General features: G+C 46.0%; 1 protein-coding gene across 4 annotated transcripts in view; it reads right to left on the reverse strand.

The window, feature by feature from the left end:
• The window catches only part of SGO1 (shugoshin 1), a 283,917-nt gene that overhangs the window by 32,022 nt on the left and 224,910 nt on the right, over positions 1-26,985 (reverse strand). For all 4 annotated transcript variants that reach the window (XM_085630467.1, XM_085630468.1, XM_085630465.1 and 1 more), the window contains exons 8-9: positions 20,014-20,238; positions 5,923-6,136 (exon numbers count right to left, since the gene is read on the reverse strand). In XM_085630467.1, the coding sequence (XP_085486593.1) occupies positions 5,923-6,136; positions 20,014-20,238 (439 nt within the window). The remainder of the gene's footprint in view (positions 1-5,922; positions 6,137-20,013; positions 20,239-26,985) is intronic.

The raw sequence follows: 26,985 nt of genomic DNA on the forward strand, positions 1-26,985 counted from the left end.
AGAGTGGGCTCTAGGAGGAACAGTTAAAGTACGTTTTGCTTTGTGGTAGCAAATTTGTATGCATTTAACAATCCATCTGGCTATCCCCGGACTTTGATATGGGATTGCCTTTGTGTGGTGGTGAGAAAGAAACAAAAAGTTATTTAGTTTTTCGAAAAGGTTGTGTTCTCTCAATGTAATTTTAACATCTAAAGTATGAAGAACTTTCTGCGACTGTGTGTGGTTGCGAGACGAATACGGGCAACTCCACAGATTGATGAAGGAAGAGATGACTTTAGGGAAAAATTTAGGATTAGTTCGGAGAACAACCTTATTGTGATGGATATGTAAGAATGGTTCCTGAATAGTTAGTGCTTGTAGCTCACTAACTCTTCTTAGAGAAGTTATGGCCACTACGAAAGCAACCTTCCACGTTAAGAATTGTAGCTCACATTTATGTAGAGGTTCAAAGGGAGGTCCCATTAGTCTTGTGAGGACGATATTTAAATTCCACACAGGTGAGGGTGGAACTCTGGGAGGAATTATCATTTTGAGTCCTTCCATTAAGGCTTTGATGGCAGGTACCCTGAATAGTGATAAATGTTGTCTATTTTGTAGATATGCTGCTATGGCAGCAAGGTGTAGCCTCATAGACGTATAGGCTAAGTTGCACCTTTGTAGGTGTGTTAGGTAGCTTATGATGTGTTGGATAGACACATCTAGGGGATTGATGTTATTGTTATGACAATATATCACAAATAGTTTCCACTTGGCTGCATAGCAGGCTCTAGTGGTAGGGCATCTAGCTTCCTTAATGACGTTCATACAGTCAGGAGGAAGGTTATGGTAACCAAGTTCTAAGATTTCAGGAGTCAGATCGCAAGGTTGAGCTGAGCTGGGTCTGGGTGTCTGATCTCTCCACAGTTCTGGGTTAAGAGGCGTGGTGAGAGGTGTAATCTTTGGTGCGGAACTACTGACAGTTCCAGCAACGTGGTGTACCACGGTTGTCTGGCCCAAGTTGGAGCAACTAGAATGAGAGTCAGCGAGTGTTGCCACAGTTTGCGCACCACCAGTGGTATGTGTGGGAGAGGCGGAAAGGCGTATGCAAATCTGCCTGACCAGTTCATCCATATCGCATTGCCTTTCGACAATGGGTGTGGGTATCTGGCGGCGAAGCTTGGGCATTTGGCATTTTCGTGGGTGGCGAAGAGGTCTATCTGTGGTTGCCCCCACATTTGAAAGAATGGTTGAAGAACTTGTGGATGGAATTCCCACTCGTGGATCTGTTGCGTTTGACTTAACAGATCGGCTATGGTGTTTTTGACTCCTGGGACATGTTGGGCTAGGAGAAAAATGTTCTGAGGTATAGCCCATCCTAATATGTTCTGTGCTAGCTGATAGAGCTGCAGAGAGTGTCCTGCCTTGTTTCTGTATGTAGTACATGGCTGTCATGTCTGTGCGGACTAGGACAGTCTTGCCTGATATTTGTTTTTGAAATGCTTTTAGGGCTAGGAATATGGCAAGTAATTCCAGGTGATTGATGTGGAGTAACTTGTTGAGGTGTCCACCTGCCCTGCATGGTGTGATGTAATAGGTGAGCTCCCCAGTCGGAGAGCGATGCGTCCGCTGGCATGACAATTTGAGGAACTGGCTCTAGGAATGGTCGCCCTTTGGAAAGGTTTTTGGTGTTCCACCACTGCAGAGAGCGATGAGTGCGACCGTCTACCAACACCAGATCTGTTAGCTGACCTTGAGCCTGGTTCCATTCGCATGCTAAGCACTCTTGTATGGGAAACATCTGGAGTCTTGCGTGAGGCACTATGAATATGCAAGAGGCTATCATCCCTATGAGTTGCATGAACACTCGAGCTGGAAGAGAGTGAAGCGGCTGAAATTTGGGTAAGAGCGAGAATGCTTGCTATCCTGGCTGGACTGGGATAGGCTTGCGCTTTTGAGGCGTCTATTGTGGCGCCGAGGTACTGTTGCGTGTGAGAGGGTTGTAGATGAGACTTGGTGTGGTTTATTGTGAACCCCATGTCGTGGAGTAACTGGATAGTCACGTGAGTGTGATTAACACACTGGTTGTACAAGCTGACTTTTATGAGCCAGTTGTTGAGGTATGGGAAGACGTAAATGTGTTGTCTCCTTAGATGGGTTGCGACTACTGCTCGGCACTTTGTGAATACCCGTGGTGCTGTTGTGACTCCGAAAGGGAGTACTTTGAATTGATAGTGCTGCCCGTCCACTACAAACCTGAGATATTTTCTGTGAGATGCGTGAATGGGAATATGGAAATAGGCGTCCTTGAGATCTAAGGTAGCTAGGGAGTCGCTCTGTGAAAGTAGAGGGAGGACTTGCTGAAGTGTGACCATGTGGAAATGGTCTGATTGTATGTATAGGTTTAGTGGCCTGAGGTCTAGAATAGGTCGCAGAGAGCAGTCTTTCTTTGGTATGAGAAAATACAGGGAGTAAACTCCAGTGTTTTGTTGATGCAGGGGAACTATTTCTATTACACTTTTTTGTAGTAAGGAAATTACCTCTTGTTTCAGGAGTGACAAATGTTCTGCTGACATTGGACGCTGTTTGGGTGGAATGTTTGGGGGGTAGAGGTAAGTTCGAGACAGTAACCTGATTGCACTATTTGTCGCACCCACCTGTCTGTGGTGATGATGGTCCAGACAGGAAGGAACTGTTGTAGTCTTCCCCCGACAGGAGTGGAATGGTCCGGGGGAAGCGGAGGGAAGTCATTGGGCAGGGGTGGAGGCAGAGCGGGTGTTGTTAGTCTTGCCTCTGCCCTTGTTATTGTTGCCTCTGTATCCTCCTCTCTGATAACCTCTGGTGAAGGTGGATTGGGTGGGAGCCTTGGGTATCAGATGAGTATCCCCTGGAGTTGCCCTTGTAGGATGAGCGACGAAAAGAACGTCTGGGAGCTTGCAATTGCAAGGCTCCCATTGATTTGGCTGTGTCTGTGTCCTTTTTCATCTTCTCAAGGGATGCATCAACATTAGGGCCAAAAAGGTGTTGGTTGAATGGTTGGTTGAGGATAGAGCTTTGCACCTCAGGTTTAAAACCGGAAATGCGTAGCCACGCGTGCCTGCGGAGGACGCTTGTGTTTACTGCTCTGGATGCCGTATCTGCCACATCAAGAGCGCACCGGATGGAGGTGTTGGTGATAATTTTACCCTCCTGTATGAGGTTGTTGGCCTTATGTTTGTATTTGTCCGGGAGGTGTTTGAGTAGGGACTCCAACTCATCATAGTGAGCCCTGTTGTATCTGGCTAACAGGACCTGAGTGTTTGCGATGTGCCTAATGTTAGCTGCCTGTGACGTTGTTCTTTTGCCAGAGGCGTCGAGGAGTTTAGACTCTTTGTCAGGCGGAGCTGCATCACCTGCGAATTAGCCCTTTTTCTAGCATTTGAGACCACCATGGAGTCTAATGGAACAGGGCCCTTAACGTAAGCTGGGTCTGTAGGGGCAGCTTTGTATTTTTTCTCAATTCTAGGATCGATGACTCTAGCCCCGACTGGGTCCTTAAATACTTCTGTAGCGTGTTTAACAACCCCTTTGAGCATAGGTAAAGTGGATGTGGACCTTTGGGTGGTGTCAAAAGTGTCCATTAAAAAATCCTCTTCGACAGGTTCTGTATGTAGGTCGACCCCGTGGTACTGGGCAGACCGGTGTATCAGCTGACTAAAACCCATGGTGTCTTCTGGTGGGGAAGGCCTAGAGGGGTAGATGTAATCTTGTGGGAAATTAGGGACATCAGGGGTATTATAGTCATCCCAGGGGTCAGGGGAACCTGGTGGACTGGGGTCCCCTAGTGGCAGGTCGTTGTCACCGTCCTCTGTGTCATCATATGCGTCATCGTCTACTGGAGTAGGGGGTGGCGTAGGAGAACTAGGTGGTTGGGGAGGTGGAGGAGGAGAAGGGACTCTAAGAAGTGATGTGGCTATGTCCCTCTTTGTAGGTGGTGGAGCTGATGCAGGCATGTCCAGTGGTCTTTTTCTGGAACTCAGAGTCAATTGACCAGTTTTAGGGTCTTTAGTTAGAGTTTTTTGTTGAGGGTCTGGTTGAAAAAGCTCTTCTGAAAAAGGCTGGGTGTTCGGCGCCGTGTCGGCATGGAGGACTTTTTCGGCGCCGGAGCGGTTTTGGGCTTCGAGCAATGTGGTTTACCAGTCTCTGTGTGCTTCGGTGTCGATGGTTTTTTCGGCTCCGAAGAGTGTGAGTCCGAACTTTTGGGGTGTGGCTTCTTCATCGGCTCCGAGTGTTTTTTCAGTGCCGGGGAGTCACTGCTTGGTGACTTCGGTGCTGAAGGCTTTGGGGTGGAAGTAGTGGTTGGCCCGGAGGATGGGTGCGGCTTCTTTATTGGTGTCGATGATTGGGCTTCGGCGCCGGTGGCAGGCAGACTCGAGCCCGAGTCGCCGGAAAATTATTTAATTATCCCTCGTGGTCGGCTGCTGAAATCACCACTCACCCCACCCCCCAAAACCCGGCCCTACCACTCTTACCTGCAAGGGCCGCAGCTGTGTATATCCGTGGTAGGGGTATGCATTTAAAAATCTGCAATTTAAAAAAGTGTGTGGTAACGGAACGCGTGGGAATGTCTTACAACCGCCTTGCCTTATTTCCGACTTTGAGCTCCTTCAAAGCATACATTAGGTGTTATTATTTACTTATATGTTACAATGCATGATTGTGTTCATCATTTTTTGTACATATATTCACTGTAGAACAATACGTTTTGAAGGTTAGCAGGGCTTCAATGAATTTAAATATATTCATATACTATAGTACTCGGAGAGGAACACAATAACCTTAGACAAGTGTGCAAGGGAATTTACGTTTCTATTCACTCTTTATATTATAAATCATGAGGCTTGTTTTTCTCATAAATAAAGTTTTAAAAAATATTGAAGGTCCGAGCAAGGGTTTCCCCGAGACAATTAAGCTTCAGGCATTCCAGAAGAAGCATCTATTCCGAACCAGCCTGCATCAAGGTTGCATGGGGACACTAGCGCTAAATGTTTCTCGGCAGAACAGCAACTTAACACAAACCAGAATTTGCCTTGCTCGTCTTCGAAGGCGCAGACTGGAAAACACTAAATTATTATCAGGAATGTATGCAGCAGGCCGTTTTAAAAGCTCCTTTTTTGGTGGTACTAATGTATGCATTAGTGCAGGACAGAAAAGGGATTCCATCATATTTCACCCAAGGACGGTCTTGCCATTTACTATGAAAAACTGTTGCTAATCTATTGTGTTAACATGCATTGCTGGTATTTTAGTGACCTTAAAGGCCAGATCTGCAATAACACTCATTCATATACTCTATACTACAACAGAGCTTTAACATATTAATAAAGCCTTTTAAGATAATAGTTTGCATTTCTTGTTGGTGTGCATCCTTTGGGTAAGGTTTTACAGAAATCCATTTAAAAATACATGTATTCATTACCAATGGAACAGTGATGGACAATGATATGTGCAGAAGCAATTTTTCTACCAACTGTGTGACCAACATAAAAACAATCCAAAAAGGCTTAGAAAAAATGATACAGCGTCCGTTTTAGGGCATAGGCATTTTTTCCCCGCCCTCTCCTCCGCAGTCTTACTTTATGTTCGACTTTAATACGTCAGTCACTCTACACTCTTCCAAACAGGTTATCAAACTAAAATATGTCCTGCAGGCATTTTATCTGATCAATACAAAGGGCAGAGGACTCTGGCAGGAAACAAGAGCGGGCCGTGAACAAAAAAGAAGCTAAAACATTATCATCAACTGCCATTTAACATTTGTTTCATTAAACCCCAACACCTACAACAGGACATACCGAAATAAGTTGATAGCCTTTAGATAAAGTAGGTCAAAAGGGGGACAGTTTAAAAATGAGAGGGAACCCATCTCTTCAATGCCAGAAGAGTGTAACAATAAGGTGTACGTACCCATTGATAGTTGGCTCCTTATAACTGACAGTGACGGTGCATCTGCGCTTCCTGGGGTCCACCGCAATGGCGTCTTTGTTTTCAACAGTAAATAACGGACAGGAGACCTTTCGGCTTTGTCCACCGCCGGACGAGCCCGAGAAGTTGGTGAGGTCCCGGAGGCCGAAGCGGGGCGTCAGGGACACGCCGAGTGTTTCTTCCAGCAAACGTAACTCTGAAAGAGATAATTCAAAATATAGAATAAAATTAGAAAGCATGAAAATGCATTGACTTTAAATGCCTGGAAAATAAGTAAATTAGAGTACAGACTAGTCTGTTTAGTGTGCTGAAATAAAACTAGGTGAGTAATATAGAGAAAATATTGCTCCAATGACAATCGCTCTCTCTGGTGGTTACTCCATCTAACAATATTAAATTTGTACTAGCAACATGCAAACTAACGTAGGACCTGCTCACTCTCCACAGAACAGGGAGTAAGGCGGAGAGGAATCTGCAGTTACAGTATCACTAGGAAAGAACGATATTGAAGGCAAGGAAGAACAAGTTAAGTACCTTCAGCAACGCTCTTTACGGTAAAGAAACGCTCTAGCTGATTCCTCACCTTTTGAATATCCCCCAGCCATCAGATTGGATCAGGAAACATGTCAGCAGTACCTCTGCACGCCAGTAGGTGGCACCACGTAGCTCTGCACAGACACCGTTCTGCTACAGAAATGACATGCAGGGCCTTCTATGGTGCCACTCTTGCTCATGTCCATGTCAGAAGCTTTTGAGACATTCCGCACTTCCAGACGCAGAGCCCCAAAAGCATATTGGTGTGACCAGTGTGTAGATTCCTAGACTTGGCATAATGAAGAGAGAGGTGCTGTACAGTGGGCTAACAGCGCCTGAAGCTCCCTCACACACCACACCAATATTATGATGACAAAAAACAGTGCCTTGATGGTGAGAAGCTGCAAGTAGCAGTTGTGAAGCAGCTCAAAAACAGTGGACATCAGAAATGTGAGGACCAAGCTAAGATCCCACTGCGGCATGTAAAAAGGGAGAAGAAGGAAACAAATGGTGCAGACCTTTTAAACAGTGCACAACAGGAGACTTACACAAAGAAAACTGATTCAGCAACTGCCGAAAAATACTGTGTCAAGAGAAAGGCCTTACTGGGCTAGGGACCCAACAAACAAAACTTCAGATAGTTCGGCAAGAGGGTCAATATGCCACATCAAACCATAAACTTGCCCTAACAGGCATATACATTTTTTTGTCAAGGGATGTCTCGCTACCAAGATGACCTAAACCACCGCCGGAGGGTTACCACTCAATGTCCATGCATGAATCTGGAGATTGTGAAGGCCCGGTTGTAGAACCCTGCACTGCTGATGAGATCCTCCTGGAGGCACAGCCTGACAGGAGGACAGACGCCCAGGACTTCTGGATACCATATTCTCCGCGCCCGATCCGGAGCCAAGAGAATGACCTAGACCCAGTCGGTCGTGATCTTCATGAGAATTCGGGGCAGGACTACTATCAGCAAAAAGGCATACAGGAGTCTAGGGTTCCACTCGAGACGGAATAAGTCTCCGAGTGAGACACGCCTGGGAAACGCCAATGCGCAGAAGTGCTAGTACTCATTGGTGGCAAAAAGTTCGAGCTATGATTCTCCCTATATGCGGAAGAGACCGTGCGCCACTTTCAGGTGTAACTGCCACTCACGTCTCTCCAAGGATGGCTGAGCTCATCTGCCCTGGCATTTAACGATCCTGCCAGGTTTCTCATCCCCAGGAAAATTCCTTGGTGGTTCAGCCACTTCCAGAGGCGCAAGTACTCAGAGCACAGGGTCCATGATCCTACTCTGTTCTGACTGTTGCAGTATCACTTGGCGGTGTTGTCCATGAACACCTGTACAATCCTCCCTTTGATGATCAAAAGGAAGGACTCTGCCAAAAACCAGAGGCCTCTGATCTCTACCTCTCCAAAATGGCTGCCCCAAACCCAGAAGTGACACATCAGTCACCACTATCCGGTTTAGGGGAGGTTATGAGAGGGGTCTGCAGCTGACCCAATCGTGGTCAAGTAACCACTACTGCAGGTATTTTGCCATTTCTTACGAGCTTTGTATGTGATTGGAGAAGTCCCCTTGATGTTGGGTCCATTGAGACTTCAGGTCCCAGTGCAGAACCTACATATGCCATCTTGCATGCTTAACTAGCAGGATGCCATCAATCCCAGCAGCCTCAGATTCGAACTTACTGAAATTCAGGACCATGGCTGAAAGATTAAAGGTCCAGAATGGCTCAGATTAAAGGGAGAGTTGGAGGAGTCGTCAGGTGCAACATCGGCATATTGACAGTGAACCCCGATGATGACACAAGATTTTCTGTAGTGTGGAGGTAGCAGAAGACTGGTACCCCGACCTTTGAAAGTGTACTGCCACAACTACCATCACTTCCACTTTTATGAACACCCAAGGGGGACTGATGAGACCAAAGGGGAGCACAGAAATTGCTCCTGTCCCACTACGAACAGCAGGTGGCACCACTGGGTCTGGGGGAAGGGCATTTGGAAGTAGGCACCCTGCAGGTACAACGCTACGGTTCAGTCTCCAGGGTTGAGGGCGGACAAGACCTGGCCAGTGAGAGGTTTGTGAATATTTCCTTCCAGAGGAAGCTCGAGAGGATGCAGGTCTAAAATCGGATGAAGACCTCAGTTCTTCTTGCGCACAAGAAGTTGCAGGAATAGCAGCCGCTACATCCTTCTGGTGCAGGCCTCCTTGGCCAAAAGGACTTGCACTTTCTACAGCGAGATGTAAAGATGGACCTTCTTCAGCCATAAGAGAGATGGCAGATGGTGTTGCGGTGCTTAAAAAAAGGGTTGGGTATAGCCCTTCCAAACATTTTGCAGGACCCACCTGTCAGATGCTATGGCTTGCCTCCCACCGGGTGATGTACTCTACGAGTTGTTGCAAAAGGGGTTTGGCAGGTGGATCTGCAGGGGGTTGGAGTTGGAACTAAGTGGCTCTTTGACCTTGCTCGCAGAGGTGGTGGGTACTATGGCAACGACAGTGCAACTGCTGAGCAACATTCTGTGGTTGGATTGCCTGGCAGAATGGGGTACCTCTGCCAAACCAGCAAAAGCAGAGGTAGGTCTGGTGCAGATAGGTCCCGCAAGCAAGCAGTGGACCCGCTCTTTTTGAAACGCTCAAGAGCGGTGTCCGATTTATCCCCAAACAAGCGAGTCCCATCAAAATGCATATCCACGAGGGAAGACCGAACGTCACCTGAAAAGCTGTTAGACTGCAGCCATGTGTGGCGGCGAATGGCAATACTGATGTCAAATGCCAAATCAGAGTCATTCGTGTTATCCAAGCCACAACAAATTGTGAACTTGGCTGCATCCTGATCATCCTGGTTGGCTTGGGCAAAGACAGGTCAGCGATCTAGTGGGACACCCGGGAGGACTTGAGCCACAAAGTCACAGAGGGCGTGGTATTAATGTTCCAGGGGACAGCTGGAATTCACAGAGTGTAGAGCCTGACTGGCTGAGGAACACCTTACTTCACAAGCGATTCTACTTGCTTGGATTCCTTATCGAGGGAGTAGTCAGAAAAGTGTTGGGAATCACACCAGCTTGGGGCACCTGCACAACTAAACACTCAGGGTAAGAGTGTTGAGACAGGAATACAGGGTCGCCTGTGTCAGGATGATAGCATCTTGCTATTTGCCTGTTTGACTGAGGGTCCAGAGAAAAGCTTGGCCAAGGAGCCCAACAAGGTATCTGTCCGTGCTTCACTAAAGGACAGAAGGAGTTCCGAAGAGGTTTGCCCCGGCTGGAGGGCTTGCGTCAAGACATTGATTTTAACCTTCAAGGTTGGGGAGCAGGAAATCAATAACTTCAGCCACCCTACGCATTACCATGGCATAGGAGGAAGATTCCTTAGTAGCTGAGCAAGCGAGTAAGACGCCTGATCCAGGGAAGGTATCAAGAATGCTGGCCTTCTGGAAATCCACACTTCAATTGTCCTCAGTATAGGGCTGAGTAAACTCATCACCCATGTAATAATTGCTGAGTCGAAAAGGTAGTGTTGCCCGAGTAACTTCTCTTGTGGTGGCAGCAAAACTAGAGGGGGAAGTGGCGCCTCAACAGTGGTCAGGAACGTCCTCAATCGAGGTCGTACCAGCACTGACTCGTTGAGTACTACTGGAAGCTTTTCGTCTGCTGGTCAACGAACTCTGTAACGACGCCGAAGTTCCAGGAACTGGTATAGATCATGGTGCTGGAGGCGTGGGTATGGACTTGAAGGGTTCAACTGGCGCTAAGGGCTAACCTGCCAGCGGTGCTCCAGATAGAAGTCTTCTCAGCTCCTTGGGGCCCAAAGGTGCGCGAGAAGAAGTCGGCAAGGATCCGAAGTGTTGGAGCATGGCCTAGCAGAACTCCATCTATTTAGGAGTGGCACATGGCTCTGGAAACTCTAGTTGTGCCAAAACCGGTTGAGGGATTGCTTCAGAGGTCGACTGACTGCGGGAGCGAGATTGAGAGACATAGTGCAGCCTACAGCACCTTCTCACCTGAATGCAATTGGTGACAGTAGCCTGAGTCTGCTTTGATTTTTACGTTTTGTTAGGTCTCGCCTAGGCAACGCTTGCACTGTGCAGTCTCTTCGAAACATGCTGCATTCAGGATATGGGCTTTAAGTTCCGCCCTTTTGGAATTGTTTGTATTTCATTGGTTTATTTGTTTAGTAGTCCCTCATTGTCCCTCTTTAATACCTCCTTCCGTTTAGTTGTAACCTTCCATAACGAGAACCCCTCTTACATGTATCCTTACTCTGTATGTTTCATTAATTGTTAGAGAGAACTATTTAGTTCATTAAGGTCGTTTGTAGTTGCTGTAACAGGCATAACATGTTGTTCGGCTTCGGCAACCCACCCTGGTGTCTCACTGCATTGTGATGTTGCAGAGGAGGTAAATAAATTTAAAAGCGCTTTAGTTTAAAATAATTTATTTGGCCTTACACCCAGCGCCTGTTAAAAAAATAAAGAAAAGAAATGAAGCTTAAACAAAATAAAATGCATTTTACTTTGTGAAGTTAAAAAATAAATATAAACTAAAGCGCAAGTAAGAAAAGTTAGGTCCTCTGCAGTGTCTCTATACAGATAGACCTAATGGTGGGTGCCAGACGCTGGAGAGCGTGTCGTGTATGTTATACAAAGTACAGCAAGTATGAAGCAACATCTCTTAACATTGTGTCACTGTGCTGTAAAAGGTGCCCTTACACACCAGGGCATATAAAAACATAACGCAAACACAAAATCAAATGTGCATTACTAGGTGAAGTAAAATAAATTACTCTAAAGTAAAGCGCTTTATTTATAAACGGCACAGCTTTGACTTAAAATTTAACTACACAGCGCCGCTTTCAATTCAAATGAAAGGAGCGGCAGAGGTGAGTACTGCGCTTTAAAACACAGCATGGCCATGCACCTTTATTTATAAACGGTGACGCTTTCATATTAAGCGTGCCTTTATTTTTCATGAACGGTGCCGCTTGCAGAACGGAGCAAAGCGATTTAAAACACGTGCCTTTATTTCTGCAGAGTTGTGCAACTACTCCCCCATTGTTGGTTGCTCTCCAATCCAGAGATTGCTAGGAGGCTGTAGCAGGGCTCCATATCTCTCGAACCACACTGAATTCTTGCAGAGTGGTATGTTGCAAATGGTCGGAAATCCACGTTTTCTTTTGGAAGAGCAGGGTTGGTTTTGCACAACTTCCACCCCTCCAAAGTCGCAGCTCTTTTTTATTTTGTTTAATTTAAATTCAATTGCACTTCCTTTCCAGTGCCGTCACTGATCTCCCCCAGCCCCTTACACCTCCCACAACACAACTTGCATGCCCCCACCACACATCCGAGATCATCGCTTGTTTAGCTTTGTTTTCTGTGTGTTTTAAATGTTTTAGTCTACTGCGTGTTCTAATTATCGATGAAAACATTCTGGCTCCCCTTGCAGGTGGTCTCCCCTTTTCCTGTGCTCACCCTTATTAGGTCTCGCTTAGCGTTGCAGCGCCTTCGCTGCTCGCTTTGCGAGGCATGCTGTATTAGGGTATTTTGTAGATGTGGTGTGGAAGCCCCGCCCATATTTTTAATCGGCTGGCGTCATCGTCCGTGGTAAACGCTGGCTTCCAATTGATGAGGCTTCTTAGTCCCTCCTTGTTACCGCCCTGTCTCTTTTTGGGACCGCCCATCAGGACTGGATCTTTTACTTGTGGCGTTACACGTCTCCTTCATAAGTCGGTAGGCACTCTTATTTTTATTTTCAGCGCGGTCTGCTTCGGCCGCGCTTGTTTATTTAATTATTTTGTCACGCGGGCCCAAAGGGATTGTTTCTCCTAACAAATGCAGTCTGCTTTTATTTTCAGCGCGGTCCGCTTCGTGCGCGCTTGTTTATTTGATTTTCTTCTCGCACAAGCAGACCACGCCTTCCTAGGCGCTACATCATCCCTTGTTGTTAAGCTGAAGGAGAGAGACTGTTGAGTCAGTCGCTGAGCAGGCTTTAAGACGTGACTGTAGCACCGCCATACAATTTTGCTGGAGCTGGAAGGGCGCTAATGAGGGTCCAGCTCACCCAAGTTAATTTTTAAGAAGAGAGGAAATTAATAAAGGAGTGGACGACTGGGTGGGCACCGGGGAAAGAGACGGCACACAAGTTTCTTGCTTGTTTTTTAAATGTGCTGTATATTTGCTATTATCTCCAAATTATAGGCTTGCAGGATATATTCTGCCTATAAATAGTGGAGACCGCGGACCAGCAACACCATATTGTGTACAAGGCAGTTAGCACTTTCAGTCCAGAGGCATACATATACCGAGGCTCATTAGAAAGTAGAAACGTTGAGCATTTTTAAGTTCAGAACTTGGCATATTCCAAAATTCATTTGAAATGCATGGAGCAAAAAATACTATTTAAAGAGACACCGAATATACAATGTGCAATTCCCCGTCTTCACTGAACTGCTCCTGCTGATGGTTCACTCGAGAGGTGTAAAGTAACCTCTATTACATCCAGGGGCGCCGGACAACTTATTGACATGTATACTGCATGCCCATGAACGGATGTTAGATTTACAAAAACGGGATTCAATAATAACACATCGTCGGTTTTTTTGCCGGGGGTCACACAGGGCAGTGCCTGCTGAAAACATGTGCAAGAGGCGCATCACCAGTGTTCAAGAAAGGTTCTACTTCCATGCAGGTCTGCCTTTAATGTTTACTTTCTCCGTTTTGAAAGTATTGGAGAGTCCGATCTTATACGCACAACACAGTCAAGTTTCATACAAACAGCGCATCCATTCCTGGGGTGGGATCTCTCTGGGGGACTAGCGCCTACGCAAACTGTGATCACTCGTGCACCTGACACGTTGAACATGAATTTTAGAGGTGACCAGTTCCCCGAATGCACACATCTTAGGAATTAAAACGTATGTAGCTGAATACCCGTTGCCGGCAAGGTTTCTCTGAGATCAGTCACAGACTTAGGGTGTCTCAGAAAGAGAACCTCATGAGCGGAACTATCTTCTTCAGAGGGTGCAAGTAAGGTGAACCTCTCTTCCAAGTAGCAGTTCACTTTAATACCAATACAAATGATAGCTTGTTTTATGCAGAAAATGCAATATATGTGGTCAGCCATTTCTTTGAAAGACTCCAAATGAAATGCCAAACAGCGCTTCGCACACACAACACGTGTGAGGGCGCTATATCGATGATACAATGCAATGCAACACTCTTTGAGCAGGAGAGGGGTAGCGACTCTGGAACACAGACTGTTATCTTCCAACTTGCTAAGTGACCAATTCACACTTTCATTAAGAACAAGCATTTGCAGTGCAATAGGTCTCGCATTTACACGAGTTTGAGCTACTGACATTGCAAATAACAATGCCTATCATTTTTGTTTTTAAAACCTAAATAAAAGGCTGTGTCATTTACAATGCCAATAGCTTAAACTTGCATAAATGCGAGACCTATTACATTGCAAATGCTGGTTTTCTTTTAGCCTGTACATTGCTGTTCCCAGGCCTCTACACCAGCCTTCCCCTTTTTACGTCTCCTCCACCTGCATGCTGTGGGTTTGTTCGGATAACAGGAATACGGTGCTTGCTCGGCGCTGAGGGTCCGAGGGGGCTGCACTTTTAGAGCCACATTCCCAAACGGCAACAGGACTCTTACCTTCCCCCACCCCGCTATCTATTAACCCTCAAGTAGCAGATGCTCACTTCTAGCAAGGCATAAACAAACATATGGCTGGCTGACAATCCGGCAGCCCCGAGACATTACTTAAGGGCACTTGGAAGGTACTGAAATAAAAATAATATTCATAAGTAAAAAACATTTCCATTACAACGCCAATAGCTCTAACTGCAAAAGAAAAAAAGTGAGACCTATTGCATTGCAAATGGTTGTTTAAACTTACCGAACAATTATGATCTTGACGAAGACCAGCCTCTCGAACAGCTTTGTCAGCTCCTAAAGCAAGAACGGGACTGAACGTTTGACTTGGACCGGTCTCATTGCGAAGTGTTCTCATGCTTGAAGAGTTTCACCTCGCAGTATTTGATGGCCTTTGGATTCATTGACGTACAATTGCTGTAAGCCTTGGCATCATGACTCAACCACAAGCATCCCTGATGAGGATCTGTAACAGATCCCTTTGTTTGCAACAGTCCCTACAGGGCTTAAAGCCTGTCGTTTTTGGAAGGAGATATTCCCTTGCACACTGAATTTTTTCCATAAAATTTCTTAGAGCCTAAGTTCAATCAGTCCACCTCACCCCCTTTCCGTTCAGCTAAGGTCAAACAAAATTGTGGCGTCCCTCAGGGATCCTCCCTTTCCCCTCATGTGTTCAATCTCTTCTTTCGCCCACTGATGCATTCCTTACAGAAGCGAAAGGTGAAAATATACAACTAGGCTGACAAAATGCAGCTCATTTCCACCATTGACAACACTACTGAATCTCATTTTTTTCCCCCCAAAACACTATGCTATTTATTGGGGAACTGGATAAATAGCCACCAAATGAAGCCAAACTTTGACAAAACTGAAATTGTGTTAACGAAGAGCAAACTGCATCAATGCTCAATGCTGTTCACCCGCTGCACCGCGCTCCTCGCAACAGCTCGCGGCCGCAGATCTCTTGCTACCGGAAGTTAGGCCAAACATCAGGAACCATCAATGGAATCCTTCCTTATGGCCGGATGGGATGCGCTAGCCCCCCCCCCCCCCCCCCCCCCAGAAAGCAGTGAAAAGTCTGGGGATTTTCATTGATGCGGATCTAGACCTGAAACAGCAGATGGGGGCTCTCTTCCTCCTGTTTTCTCCAAATCCAGAGAATAAAGAAAATCGGGAGTTACTTCAAGGTGGTTGCTGTCATTCATTTGATTACTGCCTTAGTGATGTCTCAGACAGACTATGCCAATGCTCTTTATCTGGGACTCCCTATTGTCTTAAACCACAGGCTGCAATTGGCTCAAAATCAGGCCACCCGGTTAGTTTTTTGCCAACCAAGATACTGCCACACTAAGCCCCTCATTAAAAAGTTACATTGACTTCCTGTAGCCTAGAGGGCGGTTTTAAAACAACCTGTATGGTCTTTAAAGCCCTTCAGAGCAAAAGCACAGATTTCACATACTCGAGATTTCAGCATTATATTCATACCCGCCATCTCAGATCTGCTCAGCTGAATTGACTGTTCCAAAAAGTAAAAGGAAGAAGCTTGGAGGGGTCAGATTCTCTGTAATGGCACTCCACATCTGGAATACCCTTCCCCATGACATCAGATCATCAGCCAACTGTGTGCTTTAGGAAACTCTTTTAAAAAGTGGCTGTTCAGACAAGCTTATGGCTAATCTTTCTGCTGTCACGGCTTCCTCTACCTTAGCCCCAAGAGACTTTATGGTGAACGTGTGCTCTATGAATTCCCGATAACATAACATGAGCTACACATCGCTGAGAAACGAGAAGGAGCAGAAAGAAAGAAACGTCATCACGCAAGAGTGGTGCCTATATAGGCCCCACATGTAATTTCTGGAGAGCCATCAGTGCACAGCTGTGTGGCACCCCCTACCGACAGGCAGAGGTACTGCTGAAAAGTTTCCAGATCCAGTCTGATGTCTGGGGAATATTTAAAAGGTAAGGAATCTGCAGCTAGAATTCTCTTATCAGAAATTAATTTTCTGATGGATACTTCTAACCGCATATTCCTCATCCTGTGAATGAGTACGAAGGAGGTCACTCTGAGGGGTGGATTTATAATATGAAGTCCTGAAGCACTGAGCATGCAAAATTAACATTTGCTGTAGATTTCAGAATTAAGGCAGTAGTCCCTAGTTAAAATATGGAAAGATGTCCACGTGGCTGCAAGGCAAATGTCCAAAACTGGAACATCCCAAATTAGGGCTGTGGTGGAGGCCTTTCCCAGTTGGAAGGAGCCCCAAGATCCTCAGAGGGATCCTTCTTGGCCAAGACACAAAACAATTTGAAGCAGGGGACAATAAGGTGAGTTTCTTAACACCAGCAAACTCAAACTGTTGATTTTCATTAAGGTATTCCTATGTCCTACAAATGTAGAAATTAAAGGCAGACCGTAGGTCTAACCAATGTAGCCTGTCCTCCTCTTTAGATGAATGTGATGGAGAAAAGAACACAGGAAGCATGATGGGCTGCCCCATGTGGAAAGGTGAAACTTTGGAAGAAACTATGCACTAGTCCCAAGTACCACCTTCTCAGAGGTAAAAAGGTAGTATGTAGAGACTCATCTGACCAGGCCTGTTAACAGGCTACGCAGGAATTATTCCACTTAGAACACATTTTCTGGGGTCAAGAGCCTCAGAGTACAGTAGTTGAGAGGCCTGTTAAGCCCACTCATCAAAAAGGTTCAAACCAAACTAAAGTCCACCTGCAGCATAATGAAAGAAGCAGAGGAGAAAGGTGTGAAAGCTCTTTTAAAAAACGCATGACAATCGATCAGAATAACGAGAGCAGATCAGAAAGAAGAAAGGTTAAAAGGACCTATAAAGAACCTGCAACATGCTTATAGCACAGAACTGCTAGGCCAGAGAGAATGCAAACAACAGAACATCAGACAGTCTTGCCTGTAGGGGTCAACTTGCTTCTCATCACACCAGGTGATAAATTTACTCTAAAGGCCTGAATAGATTCACTTAATGGACAACAGCGGGCAGCCAGAATGATGTGGTCTGTGCAAGACTCGAGTACAACACTCTGCCCTTCGGAGAGAAGCTTCTCCCCAGAGGGGGGCAAAGCGGAGAGCACACGCTCAGATTCAGGAGTTTCGAGTACCAGATATTCTGAGTCCAGTAAGAAGCTATCAAAATGAGCTGTACTTTGTCAAGTCTGTCTTTTTTCAGCATCCTTCGGGTTCAGGGGCAGAAAGGCGTACAAGAGGCTTAAGTACCACCGGAGAGGAACACATTTTTTAGATACTCTTGGAAGGGAAGCTCTAGAGGGCAAAACAGTGGCCATTGAGTGTTTTCTAAGGTGATAAAACGGCCCCACTGATACGAGTCACCTCTGGGTGGATATGCCACTTGAGGCTGGAGACTTTACCTCTGAGGCCTTAGGATGATTTAAGCACAGTGAGACACTACAAAAAAATAAAAATAAAAATAAATCGGAGGAATTCAATGGCCCCTAGTGTCGGGAAATATAAGGCCGGGTTAGGTACTTGCCGCACAATTTAGCTCCCACTGTATGAATCCAGAGGTTGCCTCTGAAAACATCAAAAGATATGGCAAAATGAGATGCTGCAATAAGGGGTGCAGTGAGGAAGATACAGAATAGAAAGATGTGTGAGGAGTTGCTGGAAGAACTGAATGTGAAGAAATAGACATTGAAAAGCTTGTGTTATAAACAGCAATCTGAACGATCCCCAGGGCAAGTTGAGCCGCAATAATTATGCATTGTATCATATTTTGACAAAGCTCAGATATCCCAAAAACGTTTTTAAAAAAGCTAAATCTTTAGTACAGCATTGAAATTGTACATCATGGGAAAAGAACAAGTGGCATCAGAGGAGGCGTCTATATGCGGCTCAGGGTCAATATTCCTGGGGTTGGAAGGAGGGACAGATGCAGTGGAAGCAAACGGCGCCATCATAGGGCACACAAGAGGTACAGTAGAAGTTTTCCGGGTCACATTTGGCATCCGGGGAGGTTCAAAAGGTGAGGAATCTGCCGTTAAAAGTATTCGTCCAAAAACTTTCTTTTTTTTAAATATAAAGCTTTATACAACGTCTGCCATTTCCAAGTGTTGCACCCAACAGGTGCAACCTATACTCAATTTAACAGGCTCCTTTACCGATCTGGGAAGCATGGAAGGCTGATTAGAACGTTTGTGCTGCATATCTCCACATATCTCGGTGCGTGTTTAAATCATTATCTGATAGCTAATGGGGGGAAAATTATGGACGTAGTGCCTGAATTAAAGTCAGACACCAGCAATCAATCACTATTACAGACCCTTTTTCTTAACTTATGCTCTGGCAATCCTGAAAGGGGGCAGCAACACCGTCATCTCTGTAAACAAAACAAAAAAAGACCAGGCAGCAGAACCAGCAAATAAAGCAGCTCTCCGATAGTCTGGATTCACTGCGAGAATTAGTGTGCCTCCCTTCAAGTTGTTTTTATTTTAAGTGAAAAGCTTCAGTCGAGAACGTACTTCACTGAAGTGCAGGGAACGGGGATTCACCGTTTTGGAGCAGGTTTAATCACCACATGGGTTTGACACCTTTATTAAACCTGAAATCCCTCATCCTTTCAAAGCCTGTCCTTACCATTTATTATGCAAAAGCTACCATAGTGTCGACAGCCAGATTACCTCGCTCATCACCACATTATGCAGCTATGGTAGCTTTAAGCAGCTTTTTTGTTGTATCCCACGACGCGGTGTCATTGTCAAGGGTGGCCAATCCTTCTCTGGCCAGTCCAGAGACTGAAACACCAGCCAGCTGGATGTTAAGTGCTCTGACTCTTGGTATGCACTTAGGAAAAAACCTAAGACCACCCTGGTTAGTTAGACGGATTTAAGGTCGATAGACAATTTCTTTAGGTTCTGCTGCCATCAGTGAACAAACCCCTTTGATTTTGGCACTCCCAGTCAGTGCCACAGAACCTATGTGCAGAGCTGGGGTATGCATCAGAGCACAGGAATGTATTTCCACAATTCTGGCTGGGAATATTTGACAACATCAAGCACCTGCTAAGACGAAGTATCCATTCGCAGTTAAACATGTAGTAAAGGCACAGCGAAAGGCGAAAGCACCTAATGATACAGGGGACAGTAACAGTATCCGTAGAATACAATTCACACGTATCAATAAAAGTGTTGACGGCATGTATGAATAAAAAAGGCTGATTGGAGAGGGCACTGAATGAGCACAACAGAGAGGAGGACCAAATACTGAAGTGCTAACTACAAATGCCTGCTGCCACTGTTAAAGGACGACATCTCAAAAAGAGAGAGAAGTTGCAGTAAAGGTCCCAGAAATGGGGCAAGGTGGAAGTGGTGTTTTCACCTTTTAGCAGAGACAACCAGCATCAGAGTTTTCTTTCGGCATTCATACATGAATGCACGCAGCAGCTCCTGTTTCAGATAACCAAGTAATGCATACCGAGGGAGACAAATAGGAGATCTGAGGGCTCACTGCAGATTGAAGATGGGAAGCTGCGCAATAGAGGAGGTAAACCCCATCTTTCAGGCCAGCTGCAGTACTCCCTCTGCGAGAACCCTCAGGTGTTACCTTATCCCTTTGCAAACAAACGAAAGCTCTCGCTCCCATTGCATTTCCCAATGTCAGTCTACAATATATACTCATGAACACATGATAAACTAATGTAAATATCACTACACAGTGAGCTGTAGGGCGGCGCGGTATCCTTTGTGTACGCTGTTGGGTCCCTGTATACACCAAGCCCATATTCCCAGATGTCATGCTGCTCTGAGTGGTGCACGACTAGCTCCAGCTACATTTATACAATTTTCTGAGAGTAAATATGGAGGATAAAGAATAAGAGAGAAATGGTACCTTGCTTATGTGTTGTCGGCGTCATTTCAAGAGCGCTGTGCACAACACTGGGAGAGAACACTTCGGCCGCTGTTGTGCTTTCCAGAATGCGTGTTTGCCCCCCGACAATTTCCATTGCACGGTCTGCGTCAGGTTTGTTCTTCCCAACCACACTCGGAGTCTCTTTCGGACCATTTCCGTTTTTGCCTTTTGAACCAACTGATTTCTTGTTTTTCTTGGGTGCAGCTGTAAGTAACCGGATACAATTTGAAGAAATTAATATACAAGAAATTCAAATATTAGTCATGTTTTGTAGTTGGACATTTATGTTCTCTCACTAGTTAATGGCCAAGAAGGGAGTTTGGCAGAGAGACAGAGTTGATGACCCATTCAAATTCATGCAATGCTGGGGCAATAAAAAAAATGGCAAATCTGCAGAGAGTAAACATGCTGCTACTAATCTTACTTCACATCCAGGACACCTTTATTGAAGCACAGAAACATGAACCTATTACAGCAATCCCCCCCCCCCCCCCCCCCCCAACTATGAAGCACAAAAAGCCCACACACTGAAACGTTCCTACTACACCCACAAATGTACAATTTTACTTTAATCCACAGGGTTCCTTCCACATGTCAAAATCATAAAAAAAGAGACTAGGGAGTGAGCCTCCTCTAACTCCTCTACCACAACTTATAACTCACAGTAAAGAGAAGGACTAAAACATAAAAAACTAATGATCTTCTAAATGCCTGCTCTATTTTCTCAAAGTCAACAATATACATTTCTACATTCAGCGGTCTGGGAAAAGTCCAGGGGGAGAACAAGGGAAAAGAAATTATTTTCTTAATACTGCCCTCACACACTTTGCAGTGTCATGCTTCATCATAGGGCCACATCTAATCTGGCAACAGTCCAGGGGGAGAACAAGGGAAAAGAAATGATTTTCTTAACACTGCCCTCACACACTTTGCAGTGTAATGCTTCATCATAGGCCCGCATCTAATCTGGCAAAAGTCCAGGGGGAGAACTAAAGCCGGCCCTGCCAGAAGCTTTTTCTAGCCAGAATAATTCACTCTTCCCCTTGGCGCTAAAGCAATCTTTTAAATGGCAAGAGGTCATATCAAAGTCACCCAAGTACTTTCCAGCACCTAACCGGTCCACAAGCTCATCAACTCAATCACTCACAAGTGATATATCCTGGTCACCTATGACATGATGCATTCCTGGACTCTGTAGTTTTACTTTTAACATCAAGACCATCTCCTGTATCAATCTCATGAACACAAACGGGTGTCAAACCTATAGAGAGAGACCGAAAATAAATGGAAAAACATTCCCCAACTTGTCTTCATTTGTTCTGCTGCCAAGGTGTCAAGTTTGGGGTAAGCTGCATCCATCTCATAGATCCATCCTTCATGACACTATGCAGTAATTTAGAAAGACTCACCATTGGCCTCAACTTCCTCTGCTATAGTGTGTAATCTCTCGATGCAAGGTCTAAGCAAGTTCATATGCAACATCCTCTTGAATTCCACAGTGGTACCTGCACCCACCAAGCAGTTCACAGTAGACACTTTCTGCACTACCTTATAGTGCATACCTTATATGGCCCACATCACTTACCCTTCTGAACAAATGGACTTCACTATCAACTTCTGAAGTTGCTGGTACCCAATCGTCGTCTTTTTACTCAAACCATTTGTTCTTCAGCTCTTGGCTAGGCTGAAGGTTTTGCTTTGCCGGACACATTTATTGTGCCATCAACTTCATAAGGTCAATCATGTGGTCCAACACATCCTTCCGGGGTGACTTTGAAGCTCCTTCCCACCAATCACTAATCAAGGTGAATGGGCCGCTCACTGGTTGCCCAAAGAGAAATTCAAAGGGATTGTAATCCATTCAGGTCTATGAAATCTCCAGAGGCTCTCAGGTACAGACCCAAACATGCTCTTTAAGGTTTTGTTGTACTTTTCCACCAACCCATTGGTTTGTGGATGGTATGCCACAGATAAGTGGGATGTCATACAAGCTTGCTCTCACTTTCCTTTCATGTAAAATGAAATTGGTTCCCCCATCAGAAATCACTATCCCTACGAAAACCCGAGTTGCCGCCCCTGTAGACATACTCCTGAGGAGGCTGGATACCTGGTTGTATGATCCACCATGACTAAAATGTATATGGTGCTTGATGCCAAGAGTGGATTGAACAGACCAACAAGGTCTATTCATAACAGCTCAAATGGAACAACTAGGAGAGGCACTAATGGCGCATTGGTCTCAACTTCAAAGTTACCACTTCAGCTAGGAAGGAGGATAGGTTCAATAAAACGTCTCTGTACATCCTTTACAAGGCCAACAGAAATTCTAACATATCAATGCCCAAGAGTCCTGTTAAGGATTAGCAACATTTGGGCCAGTAATAGGAAGTTCCTGAAAATTATTGGAAACAGTAGCCTCTTGCTAGCATCTGGCCGAGGATTTACAGGCTCTGTATGAAGTAGGCCATACTCTCTGCCAAAATAATGTCTTCCTATCACTTCTTTGATGACCTGTCCCTGGGCTTTCTTCTGAAACCCCTAAAACATATGGGACTCAACTTGTGCCTTGCGGGATTCCTTCTGGACAGGTCCTCTAGAAGCTAAGAATCCCTGTAGCTCTGGCAGTGACTCAGAATCTAACACTTGGTCAGCTTAAGGTATCTCACTCTCCTCTCGTATGGAGTAAGGGCAGGGGATGCCATGGGTGGTGGCTTTTCAGAGTCTGCCGTGATCACCGGACTACAATATCCTGGTCACTGAACTTCTGGTATGGTCCCAGTCTCCTCCAGAGAGTGGCATGGAGAACTATGCTCTTGTCAACAGAACTAATGTGGTCCAATTCATATAGGCTTCTAGCCCTTGTACTAAACTAAGGGCAATCAAATAATTTCTAAAGTGATAGCCAGCATGTTGCATTTCTCGTACCCCAATTTCAACCTTGGCCAACTTGCTATTGACTTTCTTTTTTGTGTCGTCATTTTTTTTTAATAGGTAACAGGAGATAGAATATAACAGTGAAACAATGATACAGCAGTACATCATGACACATAAGGGTGGTTGAGACAAGGTGGATAAATCTGTATGCTGATGAGGGGCATAGGAAGGGGAGGGAGGTGGAGGAAAGGGTAGGGGGAGTGGGGCGTATACATAAAATAATGTTTTCAGCATCAGTATAACTCAGAGCATTCAAGAAGTGTCTAGAAACAGGTTTCATGGATTGCGCCTAGGAGATGCTCTCAGATGAGATCTGTGTTATGACCGCAGAGGTGAGTGCTCTAGGTTGAGAGTAGGAAGGGATCGCGATCAGGTGTGAGCTGCCGGGTGGAGGGAAGAGGGGACAGGGGGAGGGGGTGGGTGGAAGGGGGGATGGAGAGTCTCCTATCGGATCTAGGTGAAAGATGGATTATGAGTCGTGGGTGGTGGTAAGCGTTCAGGAGAGGCTCTCACCACAGAGGACACTGTAAAGACCATGATGAGCATCCACTCCGGAGCAACTACTGACCTCTGCCTGCCACACATCTTCCATTGAGTTGACATTGCACCAGAACTATGACAGGCAATTAACTGCACCCTCGAAACAGGCACGTTCCATGATGAGAGGAAACACGCCAAAGTCAATCCCCTCCTCAAGAAGCCCTCCACAGATCCGACGGACCTCAAGAACTATAGGCCCATCTCTCTCCTCTTCTTCGCCACCAAAGTCACCGAGAAAATCGTCAACACCCAGCTAACGAACTACATAGAATCCAACAACATCCTTGACTCATCTTAATTTGGATTCTGCAGCAACACAACAACGAGATCGCCCTCGTAGTCGCCACAGATGACATCCGCACAGTCCTTGATTAAGGTCACAATGCAGCACTCATCCTACTGGACCTCTCAGCAGCTTTCAACACCATCTTCCACCGTACACTAGCTGCCAGACTCCACAACGCATGCATACATGGAACTGCCTCGGGACTGGATCTACTTCTCCTTCTCCGGCAGACCTCAAAGAATAATACTCCCGCCCTTCCTCTCCGAACCCACAGAGATAAGATGCGGAGTACCCCAAGGATCCTCCCTCAGCCCCATGCTCTTCAATATCTACATGGCCCCCCTCTTACCCATCGTCGGAAATCATGGACTCAGCAAAGTATTCTACGCGGACGACACCCAGCTCCTACTCTCCCCCACCAAGAAACCAGACATCACCACGCACAGTTTCCAGGAAGGAATGAAGGACGTCACATCCTGGATGAGCAGCAACTGCCTGAAGCACAACTCGGAGAAAATGGAAGCCCTCATCCTCAGATCCACCACCATCATGTGGGATGACACCTGGTGACTCACCGCCCTCAGAAACCCTCCCACCCCCACAGACCACGCTCACATCCTCTGCTTCATACTCTAATCCTCTCTCACCATGAACCGACAGATCAATGCCGTATCCTCCACATGCTGCAACACCCCTGCAAGATCTTCAAAAAGACCCCCTGAATCCAGGAAGACCGTCATCCACGCACTCATCACTAGCAGACTGGACTACGGAAAAGCCCTCTACGAGGGAATCAACAAATCTCTCATTCACAAACACCAGACCGTCCAGAACGCCGCAGCAAGACTCTTCCTCAGCATCCCACGAGACAACCACATCACCCAGCACCTCTTAGACGTCCACTGGCTCCCCGTTGAAAAAAGTGACCTTCAAGCTCCTCACACACGCCTACAAAGCCCTCCACAACAACGGACCCCAATACCTCAAAGAAAGAAACCCCTTCCACGCCCCCAAGAGGAACCTCCACTCGGGTGACCTAGCCCTGGCTAAAATCCCCTGCATCCACAGAGCCAGAACGGGCAGCAGATGCTCCTCCTACATCACAGCCAAGACCTGGAACAAACTCCCTCTCAGCACAAGACGAAGCCATACACTGCAAACCTTCAAGAAAGACCTCAAGACCTGGCTCTTCGGATGACCTCAGAGCTGCCCTCACAAGCACCTCGAGACCCTTACGGTCAGTAGCTGCGCTCTAAATAATGGCTGTGGATAGCACTGTATGCAGGAGGCAGCATTGCTATTGATTTCAAACTCAAATTGAGCAATTGAATACTCTGTTCTCTCTACCGGCTACTAGGCCTGTGCCAGTGAAACCATGGAGAAATACCGCAGGCTTGGGATTCTTTCCATCAACTTCTATTAAATCTTCCTTCTTTGAGATGCTAAATCACTCAGGGTAGGAATCTTCTTTCCATCAACCGCTTCTGACACAAACCACACTGTATTTTGGGGCATGTCAAGGGATCTGGGTCAATCTAGTTAAGTGTCCCTTGTAACTAGGTTGTGCGCAATGTGGCCTTCTTGGGCCCTTTTCCCCATAGACAATATTCTAGTAATAATGGGTGCAGCTGGCACAGTCTCTTTCACCTGCCAGTCTTTCTTGCAATGCTCCACCGTGTGTGGACTATAAACAAATTATCACTTTGGGCTTGGGAGAACCTTCCTGTCTCCAATCACACAATACCCCACGACTCAAGTCTTACATGGTACACCACGCTCTCTATCCTTAAAACCTTTTATGTACTGAGAACGATTCAGCCCAAACCTTCTGATTAGAGTCTTTCATTTGGTCATTAATCATTTGCGCAGCAACAGGCAACATTCCAATGGATGCTCTTCCCTCCATGGGCAAGCAACTGATTACAGTGGCTGCCTTGGACAAATCATTCAAAGGGAGCCTTACAAACAATCTCAAACTCTGAAACCATTCCAAAATATGTTGTCCCTTTGCTTAAACGTGCATAATCTCCTTTGGAACCATAGAAGAATTGAAGTGTATCACTTTTTCCAGATAGAGCTGCCTCGGCTTACATCCAGAGTGTCTTTCTTTAAAGCGACCCTCTCTCTATTCTCTCTCCTTTTCCTGCTTAAGCTTTTCCCTTTCCTGCGTCCTTTTTTCCTCCTAATTATCCCTGTATTTTTCTTCTCCTCCTTCCCTCTTACTCCTGATGACATAGTATCTGCTTCTCCCTCTCAAACACCCTGGTCTTCTCTTCCTTAGCTTTCTGGTGAGCCAATAGCATATTCATGGTCTCAGCTAGGCTTATCTTTATCAAAGGAATCACTTCTGGACTTGCTGCAAATGGTACCCCAGCAATTGGTGACAGTGATTGTCTTGGAGAAATTGTTGGAACACATTTTTGGGATACACACGGAGTGTGTACCTAGGGGATATCTATGGTAAAGAGCTAACACCATGTGGCTCTACATCACTTCCTCCCTGGTTTCCTACCATGGTATACTCCCCAGAGTCCATCACAGTTTCTTCCCTCCACTCTCTCCAACTGCTCATTTAAAACCTGCTGCAGCACTGGACTATCAGTGGGGATGATGGTGAAAAATCACAGGCTTCTCAGTAAGCTTAGAAAGGGGGTAACAACATGCTCAGCACTCAACAACCCGGTGTCTATCTTTATAAAAGTAGTATTTATATACACTAGATAATACTAAACACTACAAAACTCAAGTACTCCGTCTCTGGTGCAGGGCCACTGCCCTACCGGCAGGGATGCCCCTCCACCCTTCTCTTCCTGCATCAGGATAACTGTGGTGTGGGTCTCAAGCACAGGTTAAATGCCCTTGCCGCCTCCCCTTTACAGGCACAGTTGTGCGCTCTCTCTCTCAAGTTTTTCAGCAAGTGAAAGTCTTTTTGGTAGTGTTCAGGCTCGGAGTGGGAAGAAGTGCCTGTCACAGGTGCATCAGACCTCTGCTCCTAGTCTGGGAGCAGACCCACCAGTGTCTAGGATGTGGGGAGGGGTGGGAGTGTGTCTATCTTCAGAACAGCAGTCTTATTGGGCACATGGTGAGTCAACTGGAGGTTGGTAACCACAGGTCTGGACAAGCTTTCCTTCACTCATACTTGAGTCATCGGCTCAGCAGAGGTGCAAACCTCATGGGGGTTGTACAGCAGA

The sequence above is a fragment of the Triturus cristatus genome, chromosome 10 (genome assembly GCF_964204655.1).
Source record: "Triturus cristatus chromosome 10, aTriCri1.1, whole genome shotgun sequence".
NCBI lineage: Eukaryota > Metazoa > Chordata > Amphibia > Caudata > Salamandridae > Triturus > Triturus cristatus.